The following is a 24,375-nucleotide window of genomic DNA, read 5'->3' on the forward strand; positions in this document are numbered from 1 at the left end:
TCACATCAGAAAACTATTGACAATATAGGTCATACCTGCGGCTCCCATCTGGCTCTCTGGCCGGCAGGGAAGGAACAGAACTTGCATGTTGGTGGAGGAAGAAGCTGGGTGGGCAACAGTGAAATCTCTAGTAAAAACCAAGCTGGTCCAAGGTGTCCTGCAGGCTGTAATATGCAGTTTAATCAGAGTGCTATTTTTTGTTAAAATGATTTTAATTTTTGCAATGCATAGTTTTTAAATATGCAAATAAAATAGTTTAAAACCTGAAAAACATTTTAAAAAAGGACCCTGGTCAGTGGTCCACTCTTGGTTGAGAGGGACCTGACACAGTCCTATCAGGGCCCTAACCAAGTGCACTGAGATTCAGGGTAGGATTTTGAGCCCAGAAAGGAAGTACAGTGAGAGTCAGAAATTGAGGCAGAAACCATTCATACAGACTGGGAAATCGTGGCAATCCAGGGATTAGGCTACAGTTTGGTGGGTGGGTAGAGGCCCAGAATTCTTATCTTTGTTAAATGAGATAGTGAGCCAAGGTATTTTACATTCTCTCATTCTGGCTCCTCCACACTCTACCTTCAAATTCCTTTGTGGGTGAGGGGAGACTTTCTGTTATTGCTCCCATGTTTCCAAGACCGCCCCAGGAACTGGATAGAGTGGGTTTATAGGTTAACGTTTAAGTACCATAAGTGTGTTGGACCGTAATGACCCTTTGACTCCTGTGCCTAATTCTGGGCTGTCCTTGTTCTTCTTTTACCTTGCTCCTCTTCAGAAAGCTCACCTCTCCTCTGTCTCAAGGCTTCATGACTCGCCTGGGTTCTGAGGCCGACTTTTTTCAGCAGCCCTCACCTCCACTTGCACATACCACTATCATCAGTTCAAACTCACTAGGCTTTGTTGGCCCTACCATTTCCCTTTTTTCCTAGACATGAATCTTTGTAATCATCTTGAGTTTCTTCTCCCCTTATCTTTTTCTTCCCTCAACTCATCATGTAATTCTGAACTACTGAAACAGAAACCTAACTTTTCTCTTCTCCCAAAATTTTCTCTGTCAGATTCATTGTATGTATTATGTCCTGGACGCCTGGAAAATTGGCAGCAAAAAGGTGTAAAAATGAAAAAAAAAAAAAAAAGCCGAGGGTAAAATAGTCACGTGAATGTCCTACTGGCTGCAAAACCAACTACCATTATGTACCCAGGCAGACCATCTGAGCTGTAGAAGCTACAGTGAATGTCCCGCCAAAGAGTAAAAAACTGCACAGAAAGAATTAATAGAATCATGGAGTGAAGAGATTTTGGAGACCATGTAATTCTAACCGTTCCTTATACAGCATAGGAAGTCAAGGCATGTGGCAGTCTGAATAATGACGAGGGAGGCTTTTCCGGAGTGCACTCTCCAGGTGACGTAGGGACCCAGAAGCTGACTGGGACACACCTCACAGGTTAACTCGATGGGCAGGGCAGTCACAGTTACTCTTTCAGGGCTACAGACTAAATTCCAAATCCTGGCAAACCCTTGAAATCAAGGAGTCATAGGTAGAAAAGTGTGAATTTATCAAAATTTCTGCTAATACAACCACACACACACAACTATACATATTCATGAATATATGTAATATATATCATTAGTGGTGAGATTATAGTTTTTTTCTCTGAGAGCCAAATGCTCTTGGTGTTATTATTATCACTGATGGTTCAAGATATCATAATCCATATTTCTGATTAGAATACTGCAAAAAGTACATATAGCTTGAAAGTGTATGTCGAATTAGAATCAATAATTTGGGTTCAAGCCCCAAAATGATTCCTGTTTTGGTAATGGTAAGTCCCCTAATCACTTTGAATACCAGTATATTAATCCATAAAATAGGGATAATACCTGTACTATAAACATCATAGCATGATGGTAGTATGCCCTGGTAGTCTGTAAGTCAAGTTCCCAGGCCATATCCTTTAGGTCAGCAAGCTAGATGATGCCAAGTAAGGTGGCCAGTGTGTCGTGGTGGCAGGCTCCTGAGACCAGGAGGGCCATGCAGAGGCTTACAAGGTTTATCCCCAGCTACTCCAGCCTCGCATTGCTCCTCAGATAAGGGCATGGGTTCATCTGGCCTCCAGCTGTGGCCAGAGCTTTTAAGAAGCCAGTGGTCTCCTAACTATACAGCAGCCTGACTTATCGCCATAGGCAAGCAGAGCCCCGATACATACTTTTCAAGCAAACTGTCAGTAATGAAAGCCAACTCTCTCAAAAGAAGTGCTTTAACCCTGGCTGGTGTAGCTCAGTGGATTGAGCTCGGGCCTGCGAACCACATGATCGAGGTTCGATTCCCAGTCAGGGCACATGCCTGGGTTGCAGGCCAGTTCCCAGCAGGGGACGCACAAAAGGCAACCATACATTAATGTTTCTCTCCCTCTCTCCTTTCCCCCTTCCCCTCTAAAGATAAATAAATAAAATCCTAAAAAAAAAGAACTGCTTTAAAAATAGGTTATAGCTCATATTGTTTAAATGTTTGCTATGTGCCAGGCAGTGTACTGAGTGCTTTATATACATTATCTCATTTAAATGCCAATACAACCTATAAAAGTGGGTGCTATTATTATCATACCCATTTTACAGATAAGGAAATTGAAGCTTAGAAGAATGAATTTACTCACCCAAGGTCATGCAGTTTATAAATTATGAGCATGCATTTAAATTCAGATAGAAGGATTTCAGAGCCTACTTAAAATTAAAAAAAAAATTATGCCACTTCTCCAGTGTAGATCCATCTGCATGGAGGTGGCAGCCTTAATTCATGAAACTCACACTAGTAAGAGCAATTAAAGGGCATTGGAAGCTTAGAAACATAGTCTTGAGGAATCTAACATCCAACTGCTATCACATACTAGCTGTGAATTTCAAAGAAGCTAAGCCAGAGAAAGGGGTCCCTGCTTCCAATAGTTTTCTTTATTAGAGTGTGTGAGCCAGGGATTGTTTTGAATATGATACAGGTGGTGAAACTTTTCTTTCCCCTGCTTTGTTTAGAAAGATGGGCAAAGAGGGAGACAGAGAGGAAGAAAAATATCCACTGGTTACCTCTTACATGCCCCCAGCCAAGGACCTGGCCTGCAATCCAGTCATGTGCCCCAACTGGGAACTGAACTGGCAACCCTTTGCTTTGCAGGATGATGCCCAACCCACTGAGACACACACACTGGTCACCCTGGTCAGGGCATGAGGGGGAAGGTGAAACTTTTATTTTTTTAAAAGATTTTATTTATTTATTTTTAGGAGGGGATGGGAGGGAGACAGAGAGGGAGAAAAACATCAGTGTGTGGTTTCCTCTCAAGCGCCTCCTACTGGGGACTTGGCCTGCAACTCAGGCAAGTGCCTGACCAGGAATCCAACCAGCAATTTGGGAATGAGACTGTTTGATTCTCAGGCCAGCACTCAATCCACTGAGCCACACCAACCAGGGCAAAGGTGGAACTTTTCAAATGAAGGATTGTGACTGGCCTCTTTACTATATCAACAACAGCAGTCTCTTGCTCTGTTCAGGGTTCATGAGATTATCTACCTTATTTTCTTCTGCAGCCTAGCATTTTACAGCCCATCAATAGCAGAGCAAGGTTTTAACACATATCTGCTGAACTCCAGAGTGCATGCTTAATTACTAAACTCTAGTATGCCATCTCCGCCCCCATTTCAGATTACTCTAACACAGTGCCCAAGTATTCCAGTTCTCCTGGGACTCTCTTAATCCATATACTTTGTTTCATTATTCCTACCAGCCATTAAAATGTTCCCCAAGTCCACTATTTTGATGTACAAAGTTTACTTTGAAATGCTCTGTCTACCCAAGAAGCAGCACTCAAATCCTATGTGACATCAGGTGTCCTGATCAGGTTTCTATTATGATTACTTCTTGAAATAAGGCAGCACTTCTCAGGCAGGCCCTATCTTCCAGGACTTGCGACTGCTGACATACTCTCTGATATGTTCATGAAAAAGGCCTCTGGGGCCAGAGCTCATTTTAACAGTGGCCTTACGTAGGCAATAATGTTAAAAAATGTCAAAGGGAGCAGGTGCTACTGTGGCCAAGCACTGGACTGGGAATCAAGAGACCAGCTGTCCGACCTGGGGAAGTCATTTGAACCATTTGGACTAACTGTCGAGTGAAAAATGAATGAGCGCTTAGTAAAGTGATAATAGCTATTTGTCTCCAACTGTTAAATGTGCTAGTGTCTAGCAGGTCACGGGCAGGATTCTTCAGGGACTGTTTAGAGCCTGGGCTCACTAGTCCACAGCATGAAACTCCTCTTCTCAGGCCCTCACAAGAGGCAGTGCTAAGAGATGATCTGATGGAAATGTGTGCTCTAGTCCATCCACTAGACCAGATAGTTTCACTTTCTCTTGATATATTTGCCAAAACCTAAAGCAACAATACCAGTTCCTCATCACCCACACGACTGCATAGGTCCCAGCAGGTCTCCCAGCAGCCCCCAGAGTGTGCTTAAGAAAGGAAGCTCAGAGGCAAGGGCTCCGATAAGGAGGTTGGCTACAGTGCCTGGCCATAGGAACTTTGGCAGTTAATTCGGATAAATTTCTACAAATCTACAATGTTGCCATTCCAAATGGCCTCTGACCACTTTGATATGCAAGGAGCAAGTGCTGAAGTTACTTGCTGACTGAGTTTTAGACCTCAACAGTTATTAAGTACAAATACTTTTTAGCAAATGTCCCAAGAGGGCATGAAGGCTAATATTAAAATTTTATGCAAAATACAGAAGAATATATGACAACAATATATTAAGTATCATTGTCTTGTGTCAGAACCTCTTTCCAATACCTCTGTGGGCTGAGAAATAGGGCCATTTCTCTGAGTACGAAAACCAGATAACCAGGAGGTCATGGTGGAAGGGAGTACTGAAACTTGTATGTCACCACAGTGTTTCTTTGTACTTGTTGACCCTAACCTGGGGCTGTGCAGCTATTGGGTAAATGTGACTTCATTGTATATACCCTAGGGGTTGGTTCGGATGTTAATTAATTTGCCAACACCAATGAACAAACACTCATTGAATGAATGATGAGGAAGTATAACCAATTCCATGGATGCAAGTCTCCTTATCCATATATATTTGACACATAAGTTGGCATCTATCTCAGCTAATCACCCCCCAAAACGAGCAATCCCAATACGTGGAACCATTGCACAGTACCATTGTGTTAGGGATTAGGTGATTTAAAAGGTTTAAGGGGAGTAGGATGACAACAAGGTAATCTAGTGATGTAAACCAGTGTTCAATGTCGCAGGCCTATTGTGCCATTAATCTGATGCAGCATAACAAACTGCCCCAAGTTTCATGACTTAAAATAGCAATCATTTTACTATATCTGTCATGATCTTATGCATCATTGGTTCCACTTAAATTAGACAGGCTTCAGCTAGATGATTCTTTTGTTCTGTGTTCATTGATGGAAATTACTTGGTTATACTAAACTGGTATAGAGGGGCTGGTCTGAAGGGCCCAAGACAGCTTTGTTCATCTGTCAGGTGCCCTGGTGGGAGTGGCTGGAAAGCCGAGGCTAACTGAAGCACCTATACGTGGCCTCCTCAGGGTGGCAGTTTAAGGGTAGTTGGCCTTACTTGGCACCTCGGGGCTCCCAGAAGGAGTATTCTGGAATCCTGGGAAAGGATTCTTTTCAGAATCCTGGGATTCTGAAAGTCCAAGAAGTTTCCTTTGACCTAGCCTTGGAAGTCCCAGGATGTCGCTTCTGCCAGTGTATTGGTTAAGCAAGTCTCTAGGTCAGTCCAGATGCAAGAAATGAAAAATCAGACTCCACTTTTCAATGAGAAGAGAAGCAAAGACTGTGTGCCTTCCTTTAATCTACCATGTCTGGTAAGGATGACTAGTCAGGGAAGGATGGCTCACAGCGGAACATGACCTTTGAAGGAAGGTGAAGGAAGATGTTAGGAAATGTCAGCAGGCCAGAGACAAAATGCAGGGTTGTTTTGAGTCAGAAGAATCAGAAGGGAGACAGCCTTGAAGTTTACGCACGTAATGTGCTAATTGGCTTCTAGGACTTTCCCATGGCACAGAAGGGCTCCTTTGAGCAGTACTCTCCAAGTACTACTGACTAAGCGCTTGTCCAGATATCACAGCTTGCGCAATGTTTTGAAGTTGGCAGTGGTTAGACTGAACAGAAGCAAAAGCTATGAATCTAAAGGTAATTGTTCACAAAGAAAAAAAAAACCCGGTAGAACTATTAGCCTTTATATTCCCCAGGCTCTCACTCTCCTCTCCTCTTCTTATCAGAAGCCTGCCCTTCCCAGTTCAAAGCTTATCCCTCCAGGAAGTTGCTCAAAATCCTTCCCTCACATAACCCTGGATTTTGTACCTTAGTGGAACATAGCACTTTTTGTAAGCCACCATGCATTTTTGTGACTTCCGCGTTTTTCTCTGTCTCCTTCATGAGACCATGAAGACTTTCAGAAGGAGGCATGTTTTATACATGTACCCACTATCCTTCCCACCTGATAGGTGCTTAATAGATGTTTGTTGAATCAAAGTGGGGGAGGATAAGAAATGTGCAATTAAACTGACTAAAAGAGGTGAGCGATTTTAATGGGCAGTAGGGCCCTCAATAAAAGGGCTTCTGTGGGCTGAGGGGATAGCACCCTTGGCCCCAGAAAGAACCAGCCTGGACACTACACTCACCAATTAGACATTGCAGCTCAAAGCCACTGATCAACAATCTGGAGTGCGGGCTGTATATGAAGGAGAAAGTAAATTTAACAACTTGCAAGTAAGAAGGAGAGTTCCTCCAGTGAGAAACAGAATGTCTCCTCAACCCTGGTATATTTATTTGATTGGCAAAACTCCCTGATTGAATCAATGACAGCAATCTGAAGAAAGGTTGCTTCACCTCAGGAGAGTGGCTGGACAGATTTAGGACTTTGGAAGTAGAGTCCTGAGTAGACCCCCCTCTCTTCTTACCTCCTTTTCATCGATATGCCCCTACTCCAGTTGCTCTGCACAGCCTCTTGTTTCAGGTGTTCTAGGTCTTGTGTTCCCACCCAAACTCCTCCTCTTCTACAGACAGACCTCCAAGGGCTACTGCCCCCCAGCGAGTGGTTCAGAAATTTGTGGAAGCTTTTTTTGGGGGGTGGGGTGGGGTGGGAGGTCCCCCAGGATGATAAGGGTGGATATTTAATGGACAGGGTCTGAGATTGCTGTGCTCTCAGCAACCGTCCCACACAGTGAGGGACATTCCTGCATCTCTGACAACTCTGAATGACTTGCCAGTCACACACGTAGCCCCAAATCCATTGTATTAGGCTCTAAGAATTTTAAATAAAAACACAAGGCCTTTTAGGCATAGTTTAATATATACTGAACTTTCCAGAGCTGCAGCCACCATGAATATCATGGGATAATCATACTTTGTTTTGTTAGAAAATCTGCCAAAAATTATTTATCATTTTTGGAAAATCATGCCACATACGCAGCTCTATGCATGGTGCTGTTAAGGCAATTCTCCGTACAGATGCGTGCCTCTGAGCACCACACTGTGTCCTCTATAATGTCAAAGCATTACACACACAGTAGCTTGGATAAACCACCTTCCTTTACCTTCCCTCCTATCTCTTTAGGCTATTTTGTTACTTCAAAAAAATGTGTATAGAGGTAAATTACATTACTTATGAATTTTAGTTCAGGAGGATAATGGGTACATAAATACTTGTTATAAAGAGGGAGTGTTGAGACTGACGGGGTGGGTAGTAAAGGAGACATCTAAGGAAGGAAGGAAGGAAGGTGGAATCTGGCTGAATGAATTGGCTGGTCCCAATGCTCAGCGGAAGCTCAGCTGTTATCAGGGAATGAAGGGTACCTCCCTAAGCAAAGGGACATTTTCCAGAGTAAAGGGATGTCTCCCAGATGACAGATAATCTGTTTTACACGAGGTCAGCGTATTTCTTCTGCTACTATCTGTTTGGCGCAGGTCTTTGTAAAAGAACACTAGCACTACCGTCCAACTGGTAGGTCGCTCGCTGGTCTCTATGCTGAGCCTGGTCACACCTTCTGGGAAATGGCTCGCATTAGCCATTCAGAACCGCTCCACATAGACCCTTTGCAATCCTCGCATCTACCCCAGATGGACGCGGGCAGCTGAGTCCGCCCTGCCATAATAACACCATATTCCGTCTCCTTTTATTTCTATTTTTACAAAGTAAATTTTGGATGAGTTAAGAGTCCAAGTATTTCTGACCCTAGGAAAAAAGGTGTCCCTACAGGCAAGGAACATGTCAAAATCTTTTTCAAGAAAGTGTTCGAAAATACAACAGAAGAAAGGAGAGGAAATTTAGCAAAAGAGGGGACCTTGATAGAGAGGGAAGCCCGAGAGACAGGAGAAAGAAGGGCCAGGAAGGGGAAATGTGGGTTAAGGGTACCAAACTCAGGCCCGAGAAGAGACTTCGTTGCTCTCTTGCAAGAGAGAGCACCGCCTGCGGGGCACCTGCGCTCCGGTGGGCGGCGCCCTGCTCAAGCCCCGCCCGGCAACCGCCCAACTCCCGCTGCGTCTCCGCCCGCGCGCAGCGCCCTCCCCGCGCCCCGCCCGGCTCCTCCTCCCGCTCCGGTTCTTCCGACTTGCAGGGCTGACAGCCGGCCTGCTGCTTCCAGTTGCCGAGAACCTAATCCCCGCGTTGGGCAGCCAGCTTCTGCAGCCCCGGCTGGCTCCAGGGAGGGTGAGAGCTCAGGGAGAAACCGCCCCGCCGGGGGTCTGGGGAGCTGGGATCCGTACGGAGAGCCGGTGGGAAGGGTCGAGCGCTGTCCAGGCTCAGGTGGGGTGGACGCCAGTGGGGTGCGTCTGCCCTGCTCCTCTCGGCAGCTCCAGGAGGGTGTGTGTGCGTGTGTGTGTAAGTGTAAGGACAGAGAGGCCGCATGAGAAAGGTGTGTGTGTGTGTGTCCGTCCCGGAGGAGGGGAGTGTGTTCCGGTAAAAGGGACAGTGAGAAGGCCAGATGAGAAAGCCAGCCGAGAAGGGTGAGGGCCAGGAAGGGGCAGGGCGCAGGACACAAGAGGGAGGAAGAGACCAAGTGGGAGAGAATCAGTCCACCTTCCTTGCTGTGAGCTCCTCGGAGAGAGTAGCACAAAGTGGTATGAGCCCTGTTTGTAATAACAAAAACCTGGGCTGCGCTTGCACAGGAGAGAATAGCATACAGCCAACTTTTGTAAAAGTGAGGTGGGCATTAATGTATTAACACAACAAGGTCTCCAAGATATACTGAGTGCAGAATAGTGTCTAAAGTATGATTCTCTTTGTGTAAAGCAAAGAAAAAAAAAGGGAGGAGGCATGTACGTATATTTGTACATGCCTAGAAAGTGTCTGAAACTACTCATATAAAACTTATTCCTGGAGAATGGAACTAGAGGTGGGGGAGGGGTGAGGACTTTTCATTTGTACTTCACAGCCGAATCTCCATTCACAAATGCCAGGGCCCGAAAAATATTTAACTGTATTTTTCTGTTAACTTAATTTTTATTTTGAGACTTAAAAAAATCTTGAGTTAATTCTGAGGTTTCCCCACTCCTTTCCCTGAGGGCTTATATAATACAAAGATATGAAGGAAGTATACAGGGCTCAGAGGTCATCATTCTTGGTGTAATTTGCCCACACTGATGTCCAGTGAGCTATCCATTGTCCTTTCTGGTCGATTCTGCATGGATTGTCAATCCATTCAGATCTCCTTGGACATATCCTACATTCCTGTCCATAAGCTCAAGGAGTAAATTTGTGAGTTGCCAGCATAGAAATGTTATTTGGAGCCACAGACTAAGTGAGATCATGTTGGGAGAGTATACAGAATGATTAGAACTCTAAGGAACATTAGCATTCAAGGAACGGCAGAGAAGGAACCCCCAAGAAGATGTGGTCAGAACTGTAAGAGAAAAATCAGGGCATGGATGAACCTACGGGGTGTTATGCCAAGAGAAATAAGCCAATCAGAGAAAGACAAATACCATATGATTTCACTTACATGTGGAATCTAATGAACTAAATAAACTCAGGAAGGAAAACCAGGACAGTAGTACCATGGAAACCGAAGAAAAAGAGTTTCAATGAGTGAGTGATCAAGAGTGTAATATTGTGCTTGAGAGTTGAAGTAAAATAAGTTCCCAGATGTGTCTGTTCTTGTGTAACAAGAGTTCCATTAGTTACCTAAGAGGATAGGAGTAGTGGGGACAAAATCCCATTTAGTTGGTTAAAGAGTGAGCAGGAGGCAAGGAAGTTGAGGTAGTGAATGTGGACAGCCTGACCAAAATGTTTCTCTGGAGCTAAGAATCCAGAGTCCAGGTTACAAATGTGGTCTTTGAACTAAGTTGAGATCACACCTACTGCCCTGGGGGGCTCCTTTACCCCTTCATCAAAAGACACGTCTTTAAAAAAAAAAACACCAAAAAACAACTTCTCTGCCCTCAAGCTTCTTCCTCACCTTTCACTACTCTTCTCCTTTAGAATACTGTGTGTATTCTTTCTGTAGAATACTCCCTGAATATATCTTTATAATGAACCTAGTCCTGGAAAAAAATATTGGTTGTTCTCTGCCTGCAGGTCACTGGCATTACCAGGAAGGCTATAGGAAAGATATACCCCCAGTGTAGCCAGGTGTTCATCACCTGTTTTTCTGTCCTTCTAGGATATACTGGTTGGGCTCCAGCTATGGAGAAACCACATGGGCATGTGTCTGCCCACCTGGACATTCTCTCCTTGGAGAACCGGTGCCTGGTCACACTTCCAGACCTGAAGACCATAGAGAAACCACATGGGCATGTGTCTGCCCATGCAGACATCCTGTCCTTGGAGAACCGGTGCCTGGCCACTCTTCCTGACCTGAAGACCATGGAAAAATCACATGGGCATGTGTCTGCCCATGCAGACATCCTGTCCTTGGAGAACTGGTGCCTGGCCACTCTTCCTGACCTGAAGACCACGGAAAAATTACATGGGCATGTGTCTGCCCATGCAGATATTCTCTCCTTGGAGAACCGGTGCCTGGCCACACTACCCACTCTAAAGAGCACTGTGTCTGCCAGCCACTTGCTCCAGCGTCTCCAGATATCTCAGCTGGCTCAAGCTGATCTGTGCAGCCTGAGCACCGACAACCACCTGCTCCCTGAGCTTCCAACCTGGAGGGCTCAGTGTCTCTCTGGGGGACGAGGCCTTCTGACCTGCCCCAAGGCCCTGGAATCCATCTCTGCCACAGAGAGAGCTCAGGAAACAGCTTTGGTAATAGCTCCAGGCACTCGTCTTGACTGCAGCCTTGTCTGTTGGATTCTCTAGTCCTTAGCTTTCGGTGCTCCATTGTCTCTCTGTGCAGCTCTGTGTCTGTATACCTTTTCTCCTCAAAACCTCTTTCTGAGGTGCCCTTTGGCCCAGGATGTCTTCATTGGCATCATTACTCTCATTATGTACCTAGTTCAGACATTCCGGACAATAGAACAAAAACAGGCCCTGTCCTTAGAAAGCCTCTGCTCAGGAGGGGAGCCATCAAGATGTTGCAGTAGCACAATCAATCAAGTGCTTTTGAGGTCTTATATCAGGCATGAGACATATACGCTATACCCTGGCCCAGTCACCTCTCTCTGCCTATATAAACACATGTTTACTTGTATGTGTATATATGAGCACATTTAGTATACAGGTCAGAATCAGTATACAATCACATATTCCTCTCTATAGCCTCGGGACCTGGACTGAGGGAAAGACTAATCTGAGCCCTATATAGTCAGTCATAAGTCCAACCTTGGGCAAAACTATTAATCTTTTGAAGCTTTAATTTCCTTATCTTTTTTTAAAAAGATTTTTATTTATTTATTTTTAGAGAGGGGAGGGAGGGAGAAAGAGAGAGAGAGAAACATTGATGTGTGAGATACATTGACTAGCTGCCTCTTGCACACAGCCAGCCACCCAGGCAGGTGCCCTGATTGGGAATTGAGGCTGTGATCCTTTGGTTCACAGGCCAGCACTCAATCCACTGAGCCACCCCAGCCAGGGTTAATTTTCTCATCTTTGAAATGCAATAATTGAAAATCTACCTCAGAGTCATTGTCAGGATTACAATTACTGCCATCTTACTTTTATTTAGGGTTTTGCAATGTGTGAAGTCGTACATGCATTAACCCACTTAATCTTCTAACAGCCCCATTAGGCAGGTAGTAGGGAACGAGAAGAGGAAGCTGAGGTTCAGAGGGTAAACAGCCCAAGGTTGCTGGGGGATTGACCTGGGATGTGGCCCTTTTTCTTTTGACTCCAAAATACTTTAATAGCATCACAGGAAGTGTGTTGTAGGGGGTGCCCCAGGCTTTCAGGCTGTGACATCAGTACAGAGATGAAAACAGGGGCATCACAAAACACCTGAGCAAAGGCTCAGAAGGTTAGGTCAGGAAAGGTGGTGTGTGTGACAGTGAGAAATCCCTATGTCACACAGGACAGATCGGTGCTGGGTGTGAAGGGAGAGGAGTTCAGGTGCTAGAAGTTAGGTGCGGATGCTTCCTGTCCCAGGGAGCTGCCTTCAGATCTAAGTTTGAGGGGCTGTGATTAATAACTGCCACTATCCCCAGGGTTGTTGGTCCTCTTCAGAGGAGAAGAAATGGGCAGAGGCTCAAATACCTATTTATAGTCTGAGCTTCGGAGAGGAGGAGGAGGTAGAGGAGCTGGCCTTGAAGCTTACCTCTGGCGACTCCAAGTCTTGGTCTGAGCCCATTGTCCAGGTTCTTCAGCAAAAGAAGGTAAAAGTTCCAGAGCGGGGAAGAGGTTGGTGGTGGTGGAGGGAAGGACGTGGGTGGGTGGGGGGAGTGGTGCTCAAAGGCTGAACCAGAGGGAGGGGGCATTACCCAGCACTTTCTAATCCCCTTTTCTAACCTCTTGGTTGAACAAACATCTTCCTAAATCTGGGGTCTATTCTCTCTGTTCTTGATTTTGTAAGTTGGCCTGTGGGATGCTTAAGTTTGTCCTTATACCTCTTTCTTCCTTCCTTCCCTCTCTTTCTCAATCCTCAGATGGCTCTAATGAACTTGTTGTGCTCCACTGTGGTATCAAATGCAAACATGAAAAATAAAGTCGCCTGGATGAAGACTTCCCTACTGAAAGTTTGTACTGAACTTGCTCCATTGGAGCCTGAGTTTATCCTCAAGGTATTGTGACTTGAGAGAGTGGATGGGAGTGGGAAGCTGGGAGCTCAGGAATGTGCTTATAGTGTGTGAGGGGGATGGTGACCAGCTTTGTGTTGTGGGGGGAAGGAGCTTCACTTTGGGAAGGAAATAGGATCACTGGGTGAGTCTATGGCCTGGTCTCTGGGGTTCTCTGAGGAGTGGGGAAGGTGGAATTGGGAAGGAGATACTAGAGTTCATTTGTTTAGCAAGTACACAGTCTGAGTACACAGTATCTTGAGGGTCATATCAACAGAATGAAACATGATCTGGCTTTTAGGGAGCTTGTGGTATTGCTGGGTCAGCAAAACATTGCCAAATATGTAAATGCAAATGGTGTAGTAGGTAAGTGACTGTTTCAGAAGTTAGAGAAGAGGGGACATGTTTTCTCTGAGACTTTGGAAGATGTCAGATTTCACAAGCACTTTGAATCCAGGTTAAGTCTTTGGTAGACGTTGGTGGTGGGAGGTCTTCCGAAGAGGGAAACGGCCTGGTTGACTTGGGAGGTGATTAGTAGACCCAGAAGACAGGCTGCAAATAAGGGTGGATACTGACTAGATTACCAACTAGGTACTGACTAGATTATAGACCAAATGGAGGGCTCAGGAAAGGTTTTTTGCAGGTAGATTAGATATATAAATTCGTTTAGGGCTTGAAGGTCTGAAAGAAGTGGCTGAGATACCAGTCCTCCCCTCCCTGTTCCCTAGGCGTCTCTGTATGCCAGGCAGCAGCTGAACATGCGGGATGTGGCCAACAAAGTGTTAGCCATTGCTGCCTTCTTGCCAGACTGCCGCCCCCACCTGCGGCGATATTTCTGTGCCATTGTCCAGCTGCCTTCTGATTGGATCCAGGTAGCTGAGGTCTACCAGGTATGACACTTTCCTGAATTTTGGCCTTCATGTGGGTTGCTTCATTGCATCCCTGGAGAGAATTCTCAAGACAGTTAGGGCTCCCCTCTGCAGTCTTCCACCTTGGTGCCCAGACAGGATAACATCTCCTGTACCAAGCTGGGTTGCCCAACAGGGAGAATACAACTGAGAAGGGCTGGACCTCAGTTTGAGAAAAATGGGTTTTATTCTGGACCTCTTATTTACAATGAAGAAAACAAGACTCATAGAGGTCTACTGACAGGCCCAGTAACACAGAAACTGTAATTTTAGAGCAGGGGCTGAGAACTCGATCCCTATTCTGATTTAACTCTCTGAAGAGTCTTGTTTTGTTTTGGGGGGCTTGTTTCAATCTCATTCTTGATGGTTTCCTCTCTCTATGACAGAGTCTGGCTGGAGGAGAGGGGGACAAGCTGGTACCTCTGCCTGCCTGTCTACGTGCTGCTATGACTGACAAATTTGCCCAGTTTGATGAGTACCAGCTGGCCAAGTACAACCCTCGGAAGCACCGGGCCAAGAGACGCCCCCACCGACCCCCCCGCCCTCCGGTCAGTTCCTGTCTCAACCCTGGTCTTTTATTGCCAAGGTCCATTTTCTCTGGAAAGGGAGGAATGAAAGAACATGCTGACCCTGTGGGACCCTGCACTAAGCATCTGAAATGTTCCTACCATCAGGAACAGAATCAGAAAAATGCAGAGGAGCGAGGTAGAGCTCAGGGGGGCAGAGAGGGCAGGGCCTGCCTCTTTCCTAGCTGGCTTCCTTTTTGATAGAGATGGGTCTTTGGGGCTATTGGAATGGATCTCTCCAGGGAAATGGGATTGTCTATTTCCCTTTTTGAATGCTTCTCCTGTCCCAACAGAAGGAGGAGTGTCCATTTTCTGAGACAAACCAATATCTTCCAAGGTACCTTAGGCCTTTTAAAATTGAACAGGAGAAGGTGAGTGCCTTGTTCTGGGGTTCCATATATACATGTACAATCTCTTCACAACTAACATTTAGAAATGTAATTCTGTTTGGCTTAGAAATACTAACAGTGGAGCCCTGACTGATGGGGCTTAGTGGGTTTGAACATCATCCTGCAAACCACATGTTTGATTCCAAGCCAGGGCATATGCCTGGGTTGCAGAACTGGTTCCTAGTTGGGGCTTGCAAGAGGCAATTGATCGATGCTTCTCTCCCTCTTTCTCCCTTCCCTCCTCTCTCTGAAAATAAAGAACTATAAATAAATAAATAAATAAATAAATAATAAATAAAATTTTGCATTAATAACAAACAAGTCATTGCACTTAGCATTTAAGGGCATAGAATCTGGATTCTGACTGGGGTTAAATCCCACCACCACCAGCACTTGCAGGCTACCTGACTTTGGCCAATGATTTACCCTCTCTTGCCTCAGTTTCCTCAGATGTAAATGGAGATAATGGTAGTACCTATCTCATTAGGTTTTTGTGAGGATTGAATCAGTCATTATATTTTTGGTATTTCTAACAATACCAACAGTACCTGGCACTGAATAAATGAGAGCTATCACCATCATCATCACTAAAGTAGAGATTAGGAAAATATAAGCATTATAAGAAGACACGTTCTCAGTTGGTCAGCTGATCTTTTCTCTTCATCCTAATAATACATCCCAAACTTAGCTCTTCCACCATAGAAGATTCTGAAAAGCAACTTCTTTCAGTTTTTCTTTTAAAATTTTATTTATTTATTGTTAGAGTCAGGGGGAGCGGGGAGAAGGAGAGGGAGAGAAACATCATTGCAAGAGAGAAACATCGATTGGGTTGCCCTCTGTGTGTACCCTGATGGGGACCAGCCTGCACCCTGGGCACTGCCCCCACCGTGAATCAAACCAGCAAAACCTTTCACTTTCCCAGATGTTGCCCAAGTGAGCCACACTGGTCAGAGCAACAACTTCATTCAAATTTTTTTAAATTAAATTTTATTTAGGTACTTTTTAAGTACATTTTTTTTATCTATTTCTCCCATCCCACCCCACCCCCCCGCCCGGTCTCCCCCCTCCCTCCCATTCCCCCCACCCCCCAGATCATTCAATTTTTTAACTCCTGCATTGTTCCGATGCCTCCATTTACCTGTTCCAAGTCTCTATGATTTAAATAAGAGCCACTTTTCTCCTTCTTCCCTCTGAAAAGGAGGTGTTCTCTCCATCTTGCTTTTTCACAAGGCAGTCTTTTCATTTTACCATTGATAGTTCAGTCTTGTGTAAATAAAACACAGTGAGTGACCCCAAAACACTGCTAGCTTATGCTTGTCACTGGAGTTCTTGTTGCTAAAGAGTTTTACCCCCTATTCCTACTATTTGCCCAAATCTACTTTGAGGAAAGAAATGATCTCAGAGGTATAGGATGGTCTTAGGTTCTGCTTTCTAAAGAAAGTGACCAAGATCATAGATTAAATGGCCCCTGTGGGTTTTGGGGACATTTCCACAGTTTGAGAAGACCTACAATGCAGTGCCAGAGAAAAAGAAGCCACCAAGGTTCACCCTGAAGAAGTTGGTACAGCGACTGCATATCCGGGAGCCTGCCCAGCTCGTGCACTCCCTGCTGGGCTACAGGTGAGAAGATACACCCTGATTGTCCATTCCATTTGGGCAACTCCATGACTTTCCAACACCCATGGCCCCGATCCCTGTAGTTCTCTCCCCAACAACATTAGTTTGGGCAGACATGGCCTGTAAACATGACTGACTAGCTTTGACTGGCTCACCTTTTCTTTTCTGAGTTATTTTCAGCTGGCTTTGAACTGATAAGATTTTCCTCCTCTGTTCCAGGTACCCATCCAACCTGCAGGCCTTTTCTCGAAGTCGCCTCCCTGGACCATGGGATTCTAGTAGAGCTGGGAAGCGGATGAAGCTGTCTCAGCCAGAGACATGGGAACGGCAGCTGAGCTTGCGGGGGAACAAAGCTTCTGTCTGGGAGGAACTTATTGGTACAGTAACCTTGACCATCACACCTTCTTCTGTTCTTCCCCATTTATGTCTCTCCATTTTGGACTAGATGATTTTCATACATGATGCAGTTATTTTGTTGCTTGGTGATTGGGGTCACAAGGTCTGCCATTGACTATACCCAAGTGGACAGTGGTGCTTTCAGTGACATTGGCTTTGTAGGCAGATAGTTATTCCAGATGTGGTTAGGTGATATATACAAGTCTTTATCAACACATGACAAAAGTGGTACCTTCTCTGATTGTACTTGTAGCAATACCTGTGTAACTCATCCAAATAAGGTAGGAATTTTCTGGCACATGGCATAGTGGGATCTCCACAAAAATTTATATTTAGGACATGGACATTTTAGGTAATATGCCCATATTGATTTTAAAAACTTCAAATCAGGGAGGAACAAATTAATTTCAATCTTCTCTTTCTCTGTTTTCTTTTTTGTTGTTCATTTTTAACTATAGAAGGTTCTTTCTATTCTATTTTGTTTTCTTTTGCTTCTTTCATCTTAGAAAATTTAAAGTCAACTTTTTTTCTGTTGGGAAATATGTAACTAGACCTTTTGTCTGCTTGAATTTTGTAGACTTCACACTTTGGAGCTTTAGAGACCGTGTTGGCTTTTACCTTATTTCTCTGTGAAATGCCATTATAGATTATACTCTGGGCCACCCGAATTGCTCAGCTGCTTAGTATTCCTCTCACATTGTGATTGTCACTCGTGTCTGCATCAGAATCACATGGGAATTAAAACACACACATGCACACATGTGCCTGACAATCTTTTCTCCAATATTGACTTAACTTTGAGTGGAGTAGAATAAAGAGGCCTAGATGGCAGCCAGTATGTGCAGATGATTCTAGTGTTATCATCTCCACTTTCTCTCTCTGCCCCTGAAAATGAAAACTGTCATTTTTCTTGGTTGAAACAAATGCACATAGTCTAATCCACTGGTCTTAGAGTTTAAAAAAAAAAATCATATATTGCAAAAGAATTTTGGAATATAGCAGAATATATAGCAGAATATAGCAGAACATACAGCATTGGGCAAAAATAGGTTTATAGTTGTGAGTACACAAAACAGAGTCTATTTTTGTATTATTATTTATTATTGTATTATTTTCCACATTAACAACTGTAAACCTACTTTGCCCCAACCTGTATTTTAAAAAATTTTGTATATGTACCAATAAATTAATGTACTTTGACAAATATGTAAAATACAATTACTTGAAATATAGATATGAAAATAAATATAAATAAATAAAATATTAAAATATATCAATATCAGTATAAAATATAAGATAAAATGTAATTATATATACAAACCCTTCTTTAGAGTCCATTGGTTCATTAACTTATTAACAATTTCTAAGCCCTGGCTGGTGTAGCTCAGTGGATTGAGCGCGGGCCTGCAAACCAAACAACTGCGGTTTGATTCCCAGTCAGGGCACATGCCTGGGTTGCAGGCCAGTTCCCAGCAGAGGACACACGAGAGGCAACCATACATCAATATTTCTCTCCCTTTCTCCTTCCCTTCCCCTCTAAAGATAAATGAATAAAATCTTAAAAAAAAAAACAAAAAAACACAAAAAACAAAACAATTGCTTTGGAATGAAACAGTGAGTTTCTCAGTCTATAGGATAAATACTCAATTTATTTTCTAGTATCATAAATATGATCTTAGACTTGAGTTTTTATCAAGACGATCTAAGAAAACCCTTCATACTAGCAACAATTGATAAACACATATGACTTTACAAAGGATACAATAGTTCAGCAGTTGGCACTCATCACTTATACTGTGTACACAACCTTAGTTTTCTATTCTCCTGATGAAAGCTTCTGGTGAGTGCGGGCAAGTACATGGGATGTGGGTTTGGGGGCTGACTATCCTGGTCTCTAAAGGGGGGCTCCCCAGGAAAAATATCATACCACTTACTTATGTTTACCTTTATGTAAAAGATAGAGGGAATTTTTTTACCTATACTAGCCATATGGTGTGTGGTGTATGATGGTTGAGGTGTACTGAGGAAGAGGAGGAGCCCCCATCATGAGGGCATTGTTGGTGCCCCCACCCTCCTTTTTTGGTTTCTACATAATGTGACATCGCAACTTATCTTTGAATCATAAATGAATTTAGAATTATTATTCATTATTAATCAAATGAGCCCTTTAAAATGGACACATGCCTTAAATATTATTATTCAGAAATTATGACCTGAAGATAATACTAATATCACAGGGACAAGTGAACAATAAGGAAGTGACAGAAGTGAAGTTGTGCTTCGTCGTAAGTCTCTTTCACCTTACAGAAGTGACAAATAATGACTGTTTAATCAGTCCTTACAAGAAGTGTGCCAGAAAACTTAAAAAATATCAAGATGACTATTTGAAATAGGGATTTACACTCACCATCCTAATGATGAACCTTACCTTAAGTATATATGGTGCCTTGAAATATTAACTAGCGACTGTACTACATGTATACAATTTATAAATTACACAAATCTTATGCTAGGAAATTTCTCTTTTAGCTATCTAAAAAGTTTGGAAATCATTACTCTAGATTAGAGAATATAGTTTGTTAGTTGACCCCAGTCTCAGGGCGGGAGCCAATAGACAAAGTGATAACATAAGTTGTTTATTGAAACAGCCATCCCATAAACAGTGTTGTATCAATTTTGCTCTGAACTTCAGGCCAACTGTGTTTTTTTTTTCTTTGCAGAGATTTAAAATGTTTTGAGTCAGATAGATAATATGTTAATGCCTCACTCCCTTTATCTTGAATTTTCTACATGACCTCTGAACTTCTCGCTCTGGTCTCTGACCTCTCTCACTCATCCTTTGTTTGCTTTTCTCACCCTCTGCCCCACTCCCACAGACAATGGCAAGCTTCCCTTCATGGCCATGCTTCGGAATCTGTGCAACCTGCTGCGGGTTGGGATCAGCGCCCACCACCACGAGCTTGTACTGCAGAGACTCCAGCAAGCGGTACTCGTGAGGGGCAGGGAGCTGGGTGGCCCAGCCACTAGAGGTGGGTGTGGAGATGCTGCTGCTGCTTTGAAAGCCAGACTCTTCCTAGTGGCTGGGGAAGGTTATGGCTGCCCAGCTATTTCCATGTGGGCTGAAAACAGGTGTGCAGATACAGATAGTTTGGAAAAGATAGGTGTGGGGGTTCACCAACCCTTTGAGAAATTAGAACTTTCCTTTTTATTTTCTAAGATCAGTGACTTAGTAGGAGGAGGCACTTCTGTAATTTAACTGACTTCAGAGGACGTCTGTTATAAAACAAAGACAACTCCTGTTACTTCCTCTCCTTCTTTACCTCTTCTTAGATTCTTACATACTGCCTTTCTTTCGAATATTCTCTCCCTTTCTCTATTTCTTCTCCAATATTCATGTTGTCTTTCCTTACCTTTCTACAAATCTAGAGTGATCATGTCAAGTTCCTGGTCACTGAGGTCCCTAATGCCCCTCATACTCATGACCCCTCTCTTCTTTTCCAGAAGTCAATAATCCACAGTCGGCAATTTCCATTCAGATTCCTTAATGCCCACGATTCCATCAATTACCTTGAGGCTCAACTGAAAGCTAAAGGTATTATCTCTCTTCTTCTAACTCCCGTTTGTCTCTTCTGTCTGAGAATAGATGAGGCAGCAGCACTGGTATTTTTCAGCATTTTGCCTTCCAGTCTCAGGGTGTGGGATGAGCAGAGAGTTCAGATGGGGTTGGGGTGCAGGACTGGCACTAATGGGAAAGCAAGATGAGGAAACAAATTTCCTGACTCAGATACTTATCTGTTGCCACACAGCATTGCCATTTCCTTCTAACACACAACTGATGAAGCAGATAATCATTAGAAAGTCAAAAGTTGTGAAGAGGTGGGACTGTAAAAGGGAACTTTGCAACCTAAATCATCGGAAACTTCGGGCAGCAATGATGATGCCTGTGTTGTATGAGCAACTCAAGCGGGAGAAACTGAAAACACACAGGACCAGGTGTGTGTGTATGTGCGTGTGTGTGTTTTATCTGGAAGCAAAGGGTGAGTAATGAAAGGTACCTTGGCAAGGCTTGGGAATCATTTGAGAATCCCAGCTTTGATTCTGGAAAGACATGCTTGGCAGCATCCCAGCGGCTTAGACTTCCCTGGTTTTAGTCGTCTCTTGCACAGCAAAACTTGTGTTTAACATTGTCCTCTAGAGAGATCATGAAACAAATTTATGTTTGGGCCTCTGCTCTATTCTTTATGATTGTTTCATTGTTTTCCATGGATTCTGTAAGTCTGTGAAGCCTCTTGCTTTCTCTTTATGCATGCTAGCATCTTCTTTGCTTCTGCTCTGATACACCATTTTCTTCCTTTTCCTTCTCTGTGACACCTGTTTCTCTTTTTGTGTCTCTTTCTCTCTGTATGTGCTGCTCCATTCACTTTCCTTTTTCTTTTGACACAGATACAGTTATCATTAAGCAGGCTGAAATATAGCTGTGAAACTTTCCCTAAATCCCAGCACCCTGTCCTTGCAGGTGCTTCAACAGTATCTTTGTTTATTTTTATTCAGGGCAAAGGCAGGGATCATCTAACCTTCTGGCAGAGCTCAGTGGCCAGGAGTATCCTGAATCAGTGACCAGTGAACGCAGTTCATTAAGGCTCAAGCTTAGGCTGTAGTCTATACAGTGTGCCTTTGTTGGGCATAGCCATGTGTGCCTTTTGAGCATTTGAAATGTAGCTTGTTGGAACGGAGATGTGCTGGATTTTGAGGACAGTATGAAAAAAGAATGTAAAAGATCTCATTAATAATATTTGTATTAACTGCATGTTGAAATGAAAATGCTTTTATGTATTAGGTTAAATGTAATATTAAATTCATTTCTTCTGTTTCTTTGTACTTTTTTAAATGTGGCTACTAGAAAATTTTAAATTACCTGTGTGTAATTTTAATTTAATTTTAATTTTATTAATTGCATTTAATTTTACTGGGTTGTGCTGGTAATAACCACTGAATTCTAAATATTCAAAAATTATTGTGAAAAAATTTAAACATGCACACAAGTAATGAGAATAGTTTAATGGACTCCTATAAAACTATTAGCCATATTCAGTGATTATCTGCATTTTACCACACTTCCTTTCTTGATCCTTTTCTTCTTTTTCTTTTTCCTGTTTTGAATGTTTTCAAAAAACAAATGTCCAATAATATGATGCATTTTACTTCACCCCTCCATACTTCTCGTGCGTCTCTCTCTGTTTTTTTCAATCCTCACCTGAGGATAGCGAGAAGCATTGATGTGAGAGAGAAACACTGATTGGTGATCCCCAGTTGGGGATGGAACCCACAACCTAGGTATGTGCCCTGATTGGGAATCGAACCCATGACATTCTGGTATATGGGACCAATGCTCCAACCAGCTGAGCCACCCGGCCAGGGCTCATGTGTCTCTTAAAGCAGACATTTATATAATTAGAATGTCATTAATATACTTAACAAACTTAAAAAAAATTCCTGGGTATATCATTTATAATCTAGTCCATATTAATTTTTTTTATTTATCTCAAAAATATTATTTCACAGTTTAATTCAAGTCAGGATTCAAACATACACATTACACTTGGTTTAGTTTCTTAAATCTCTTTTAATTGTTTTCATCCTATTGACTTACTGTATATTGTTTCTTCAATTCTGTAGTCGTCAGACTTCCATTCAACTCGATTTCTGATGTTCCTGAGTGATGGTTGTTCTATATTTTAGTTGTAATTTTGATGTGGTTATGTGAAGAGGTGAGTCATGTCTGCCTATGTTGCCATCTTGACCAGAAGCTGTTTTTGTTCTTTAAAATATAATTTAAAAATTTGCAGCAGTTAGATGTTGCCTCATGAAGCAAGTATAACAACTGATTTCAGAGAGTGGGTCTACAGATGACTTCTCTCCTGCCATGGTAATGGATTGGGGGAGTCCTGTAGAACGACAGCAAAGGGAAACTCTGTCCCAATGTTCTCTACTGCCAGTGGAGGAGAGCTGTGGAAGGTGGCGGGGGGCGGGGGAAGACTCAATACTTAACTGGCAAGGTCTCATCTTCCCCTCTACCTTAACGGGGGCAAACAGAGAAACCCCTAAGTCCTTCTATCTGTGCCTCTCCTGCCTGCAGACAGTGGAAATACGACGGTGAGATGCTGGCTCGGTATCGACAGGCCCTGGAGACAGCCATGAACCTCTCTGTGAAGCACAGCCTGCCCCCACTGCCAGGCCGCACCCTCTTGGTCTATCTGACAGATGCCTGTACAGACCAGCTCTGTCCCAAGAGCAACCCACAAGAGGTAAAAAAAATAAAAGCAGCGAGGGGTCGATAGGATGCTGGGGCTTCTCAGAGACAGCCTGTTCGCGGACTTGGTTCTCATAAGCAAGCAAGTGAAACAAAGGATTTGCAATTGCTTCCCAGTGTCAGACCCTGGTCCCCAGGGGTAATTCCTAGAATGTGGTCTCAAGCCTGTTCACAGATTGTGATACTAACATCTCACATTTGGCTGATATATAATCTCTAAGTTTCTGTCACCCAAATATTCACTTTTACCTCCCCACATCCAAGTGCTGAATCTGGGCAGGGATCCTGGCCTCTCTCCACCTCTCTCCTGGCAGCTCTTCCTTGAGGGCTGCTAAAAGCACTCCCCTCCTAATTTGGGATTTTGTCCCTTTCCCCAAGCAGTGGATGTGTTTGGCCTTCAGGGCTGCATAGACAAGAGTGGATTTGAAAGCAAGGGAGTCTTATTTCTCTGTGCTGCTTGTCCAATCAGCCCGCCCTGAACTATGTGTTGCTGTTGATGGGAATGATGATTGCGCGGGCAGAGCACGCGGATCTCTTGCTGTGCGGCAACAGCACTGTGAAGTCTGCTGTGATTAAGGCAGAGGACGGTATCCTGAAGACTGCGGTGGAACTCCAGGCTCAAGTCCAGGTCAGTTACCCACCCGTGCAAAAATATATGAATGGACACAGGACTGGGAGCAGCCTGCCTGGACAGGAAAGGCTTGGGTATGCACAGTTCTGAAGATCTCTCAGGCAACCACGTAACACGAGGATTTTTCCTTCAGGAATTAAATGGAAATTATGAATGGTCACTGCATACTTTTGGGAAGTACCTGCTGTCTCTGGCTGCCCAGAGGGTTCCTGTGAGTACTACCCAGTCCCCGAGAAACCCTCCCTTTCCCCACATTTGCCTCCACAACTAATGTGTCTCATTCCTCAAAGCTGACATTTTAAACCACGTACAGTGCCCAGATCAGCTCCCTGTTGGCTGCCACCCCCTAACCAGTGTTACGCTGGTAAATGTTTAACAACCAGCAATCTGGGA

General features: G+C 43.7%; 1 protein-coding gene across 2 annotated transcripts in view; it reads left to right on the top strand.

Moving 5' to 3' along the window:
* The first annotated feature begins 8,620 nt into the window (after nucleotides 1–8,620).
* The window catches only part of TEP1 (telomerase associated protein 1), a 38,894-nt gene continuing 23,139 nt past the window's right edge, over nucleotides 8,621–24,375 (top strand). For both annotated transcript variants that reach the window (XM_037128498.2, XM_037128499.2), the window contains exons 1-15: nucleotides 8,621–8,723; nucleotides 10,675–11,264; nucleotides 12,599–12,766; nucleotides 13,037–13,171; nucleotides 13,894–14,055; nucleotides 14,460–14,621; nucleotides 14,933–15,010; nucleotides 16,524–16,648; nucleotides 16,865–17,022; nucleotides 19,918–20,027; nucleotides 20,543–20,633; nucleotides 20,848–21,034; nucleotides 23,178–23,346; nucleotides 23,821–23,979; nucleotides 24,116–24,193. In XM_037128498.2, the coding sequence (XP_036984393.2) occupies nucleotides 10,698–11,264; nucleotides 12,599–12,766; nucleotides 13,037–13,171; nucleotides 13,894–14,055; nucleotides 14,460–14,621; nucleotides 14,933–15,010; nucleotides 16,524–16,648; nucleotides 16,865–17,022; nucleotides 19,918–20,027; nucleotides 20,543–20,633; nucleotides 20,848–21,034; nucleotides 23,178–23,346; nucleotides 23,821–23,979; nucleotides 24,116–24,193 (2,349 nt within the window). In that variant the 5' untranslated portion in view covers nucleotides 8,621–8,723; nucleotides 10,675–10,697. The remainder of the gene's footprint in view (nucleotides 8,724–10,674; nucleotides 11,265–12,598; nucleotides 12,767–13,036; nucleotides 13,172–13,893; nucleotides 14,056–14,459; nucleotides 14,622–14,932; nucleotides 15,011–16,523; nucleotides 16,649–16,864; nucleotides 17,023–19,917; nucleotides 20,028–20,542; nucleotides 20,634–20,847; nucleotides 21,035–23,177; nucleotides 23,347–23,820; nucleotides 23,980–24,115; nucleotides 24,194–24,375) is intronic.

The sequence above is a fragment of the Artibeus jamaicensis genome, unplaced genomic scaffold (assembly GCF_021234435.1).
Source record: "Artibeus jamaicensis isolate MK-2021 breed Jamaican fruit bat unplaced genomic scaffold, CSHL_Jam_final scaffold_854, whole genome shotgun sequence".
Lineage (NCBI taxonomy): Eukaryota > Metazoa > Chordata > Mammalia > Chiroptera > Phyllostomidae > Artibeus > Artibeus jamaicensis.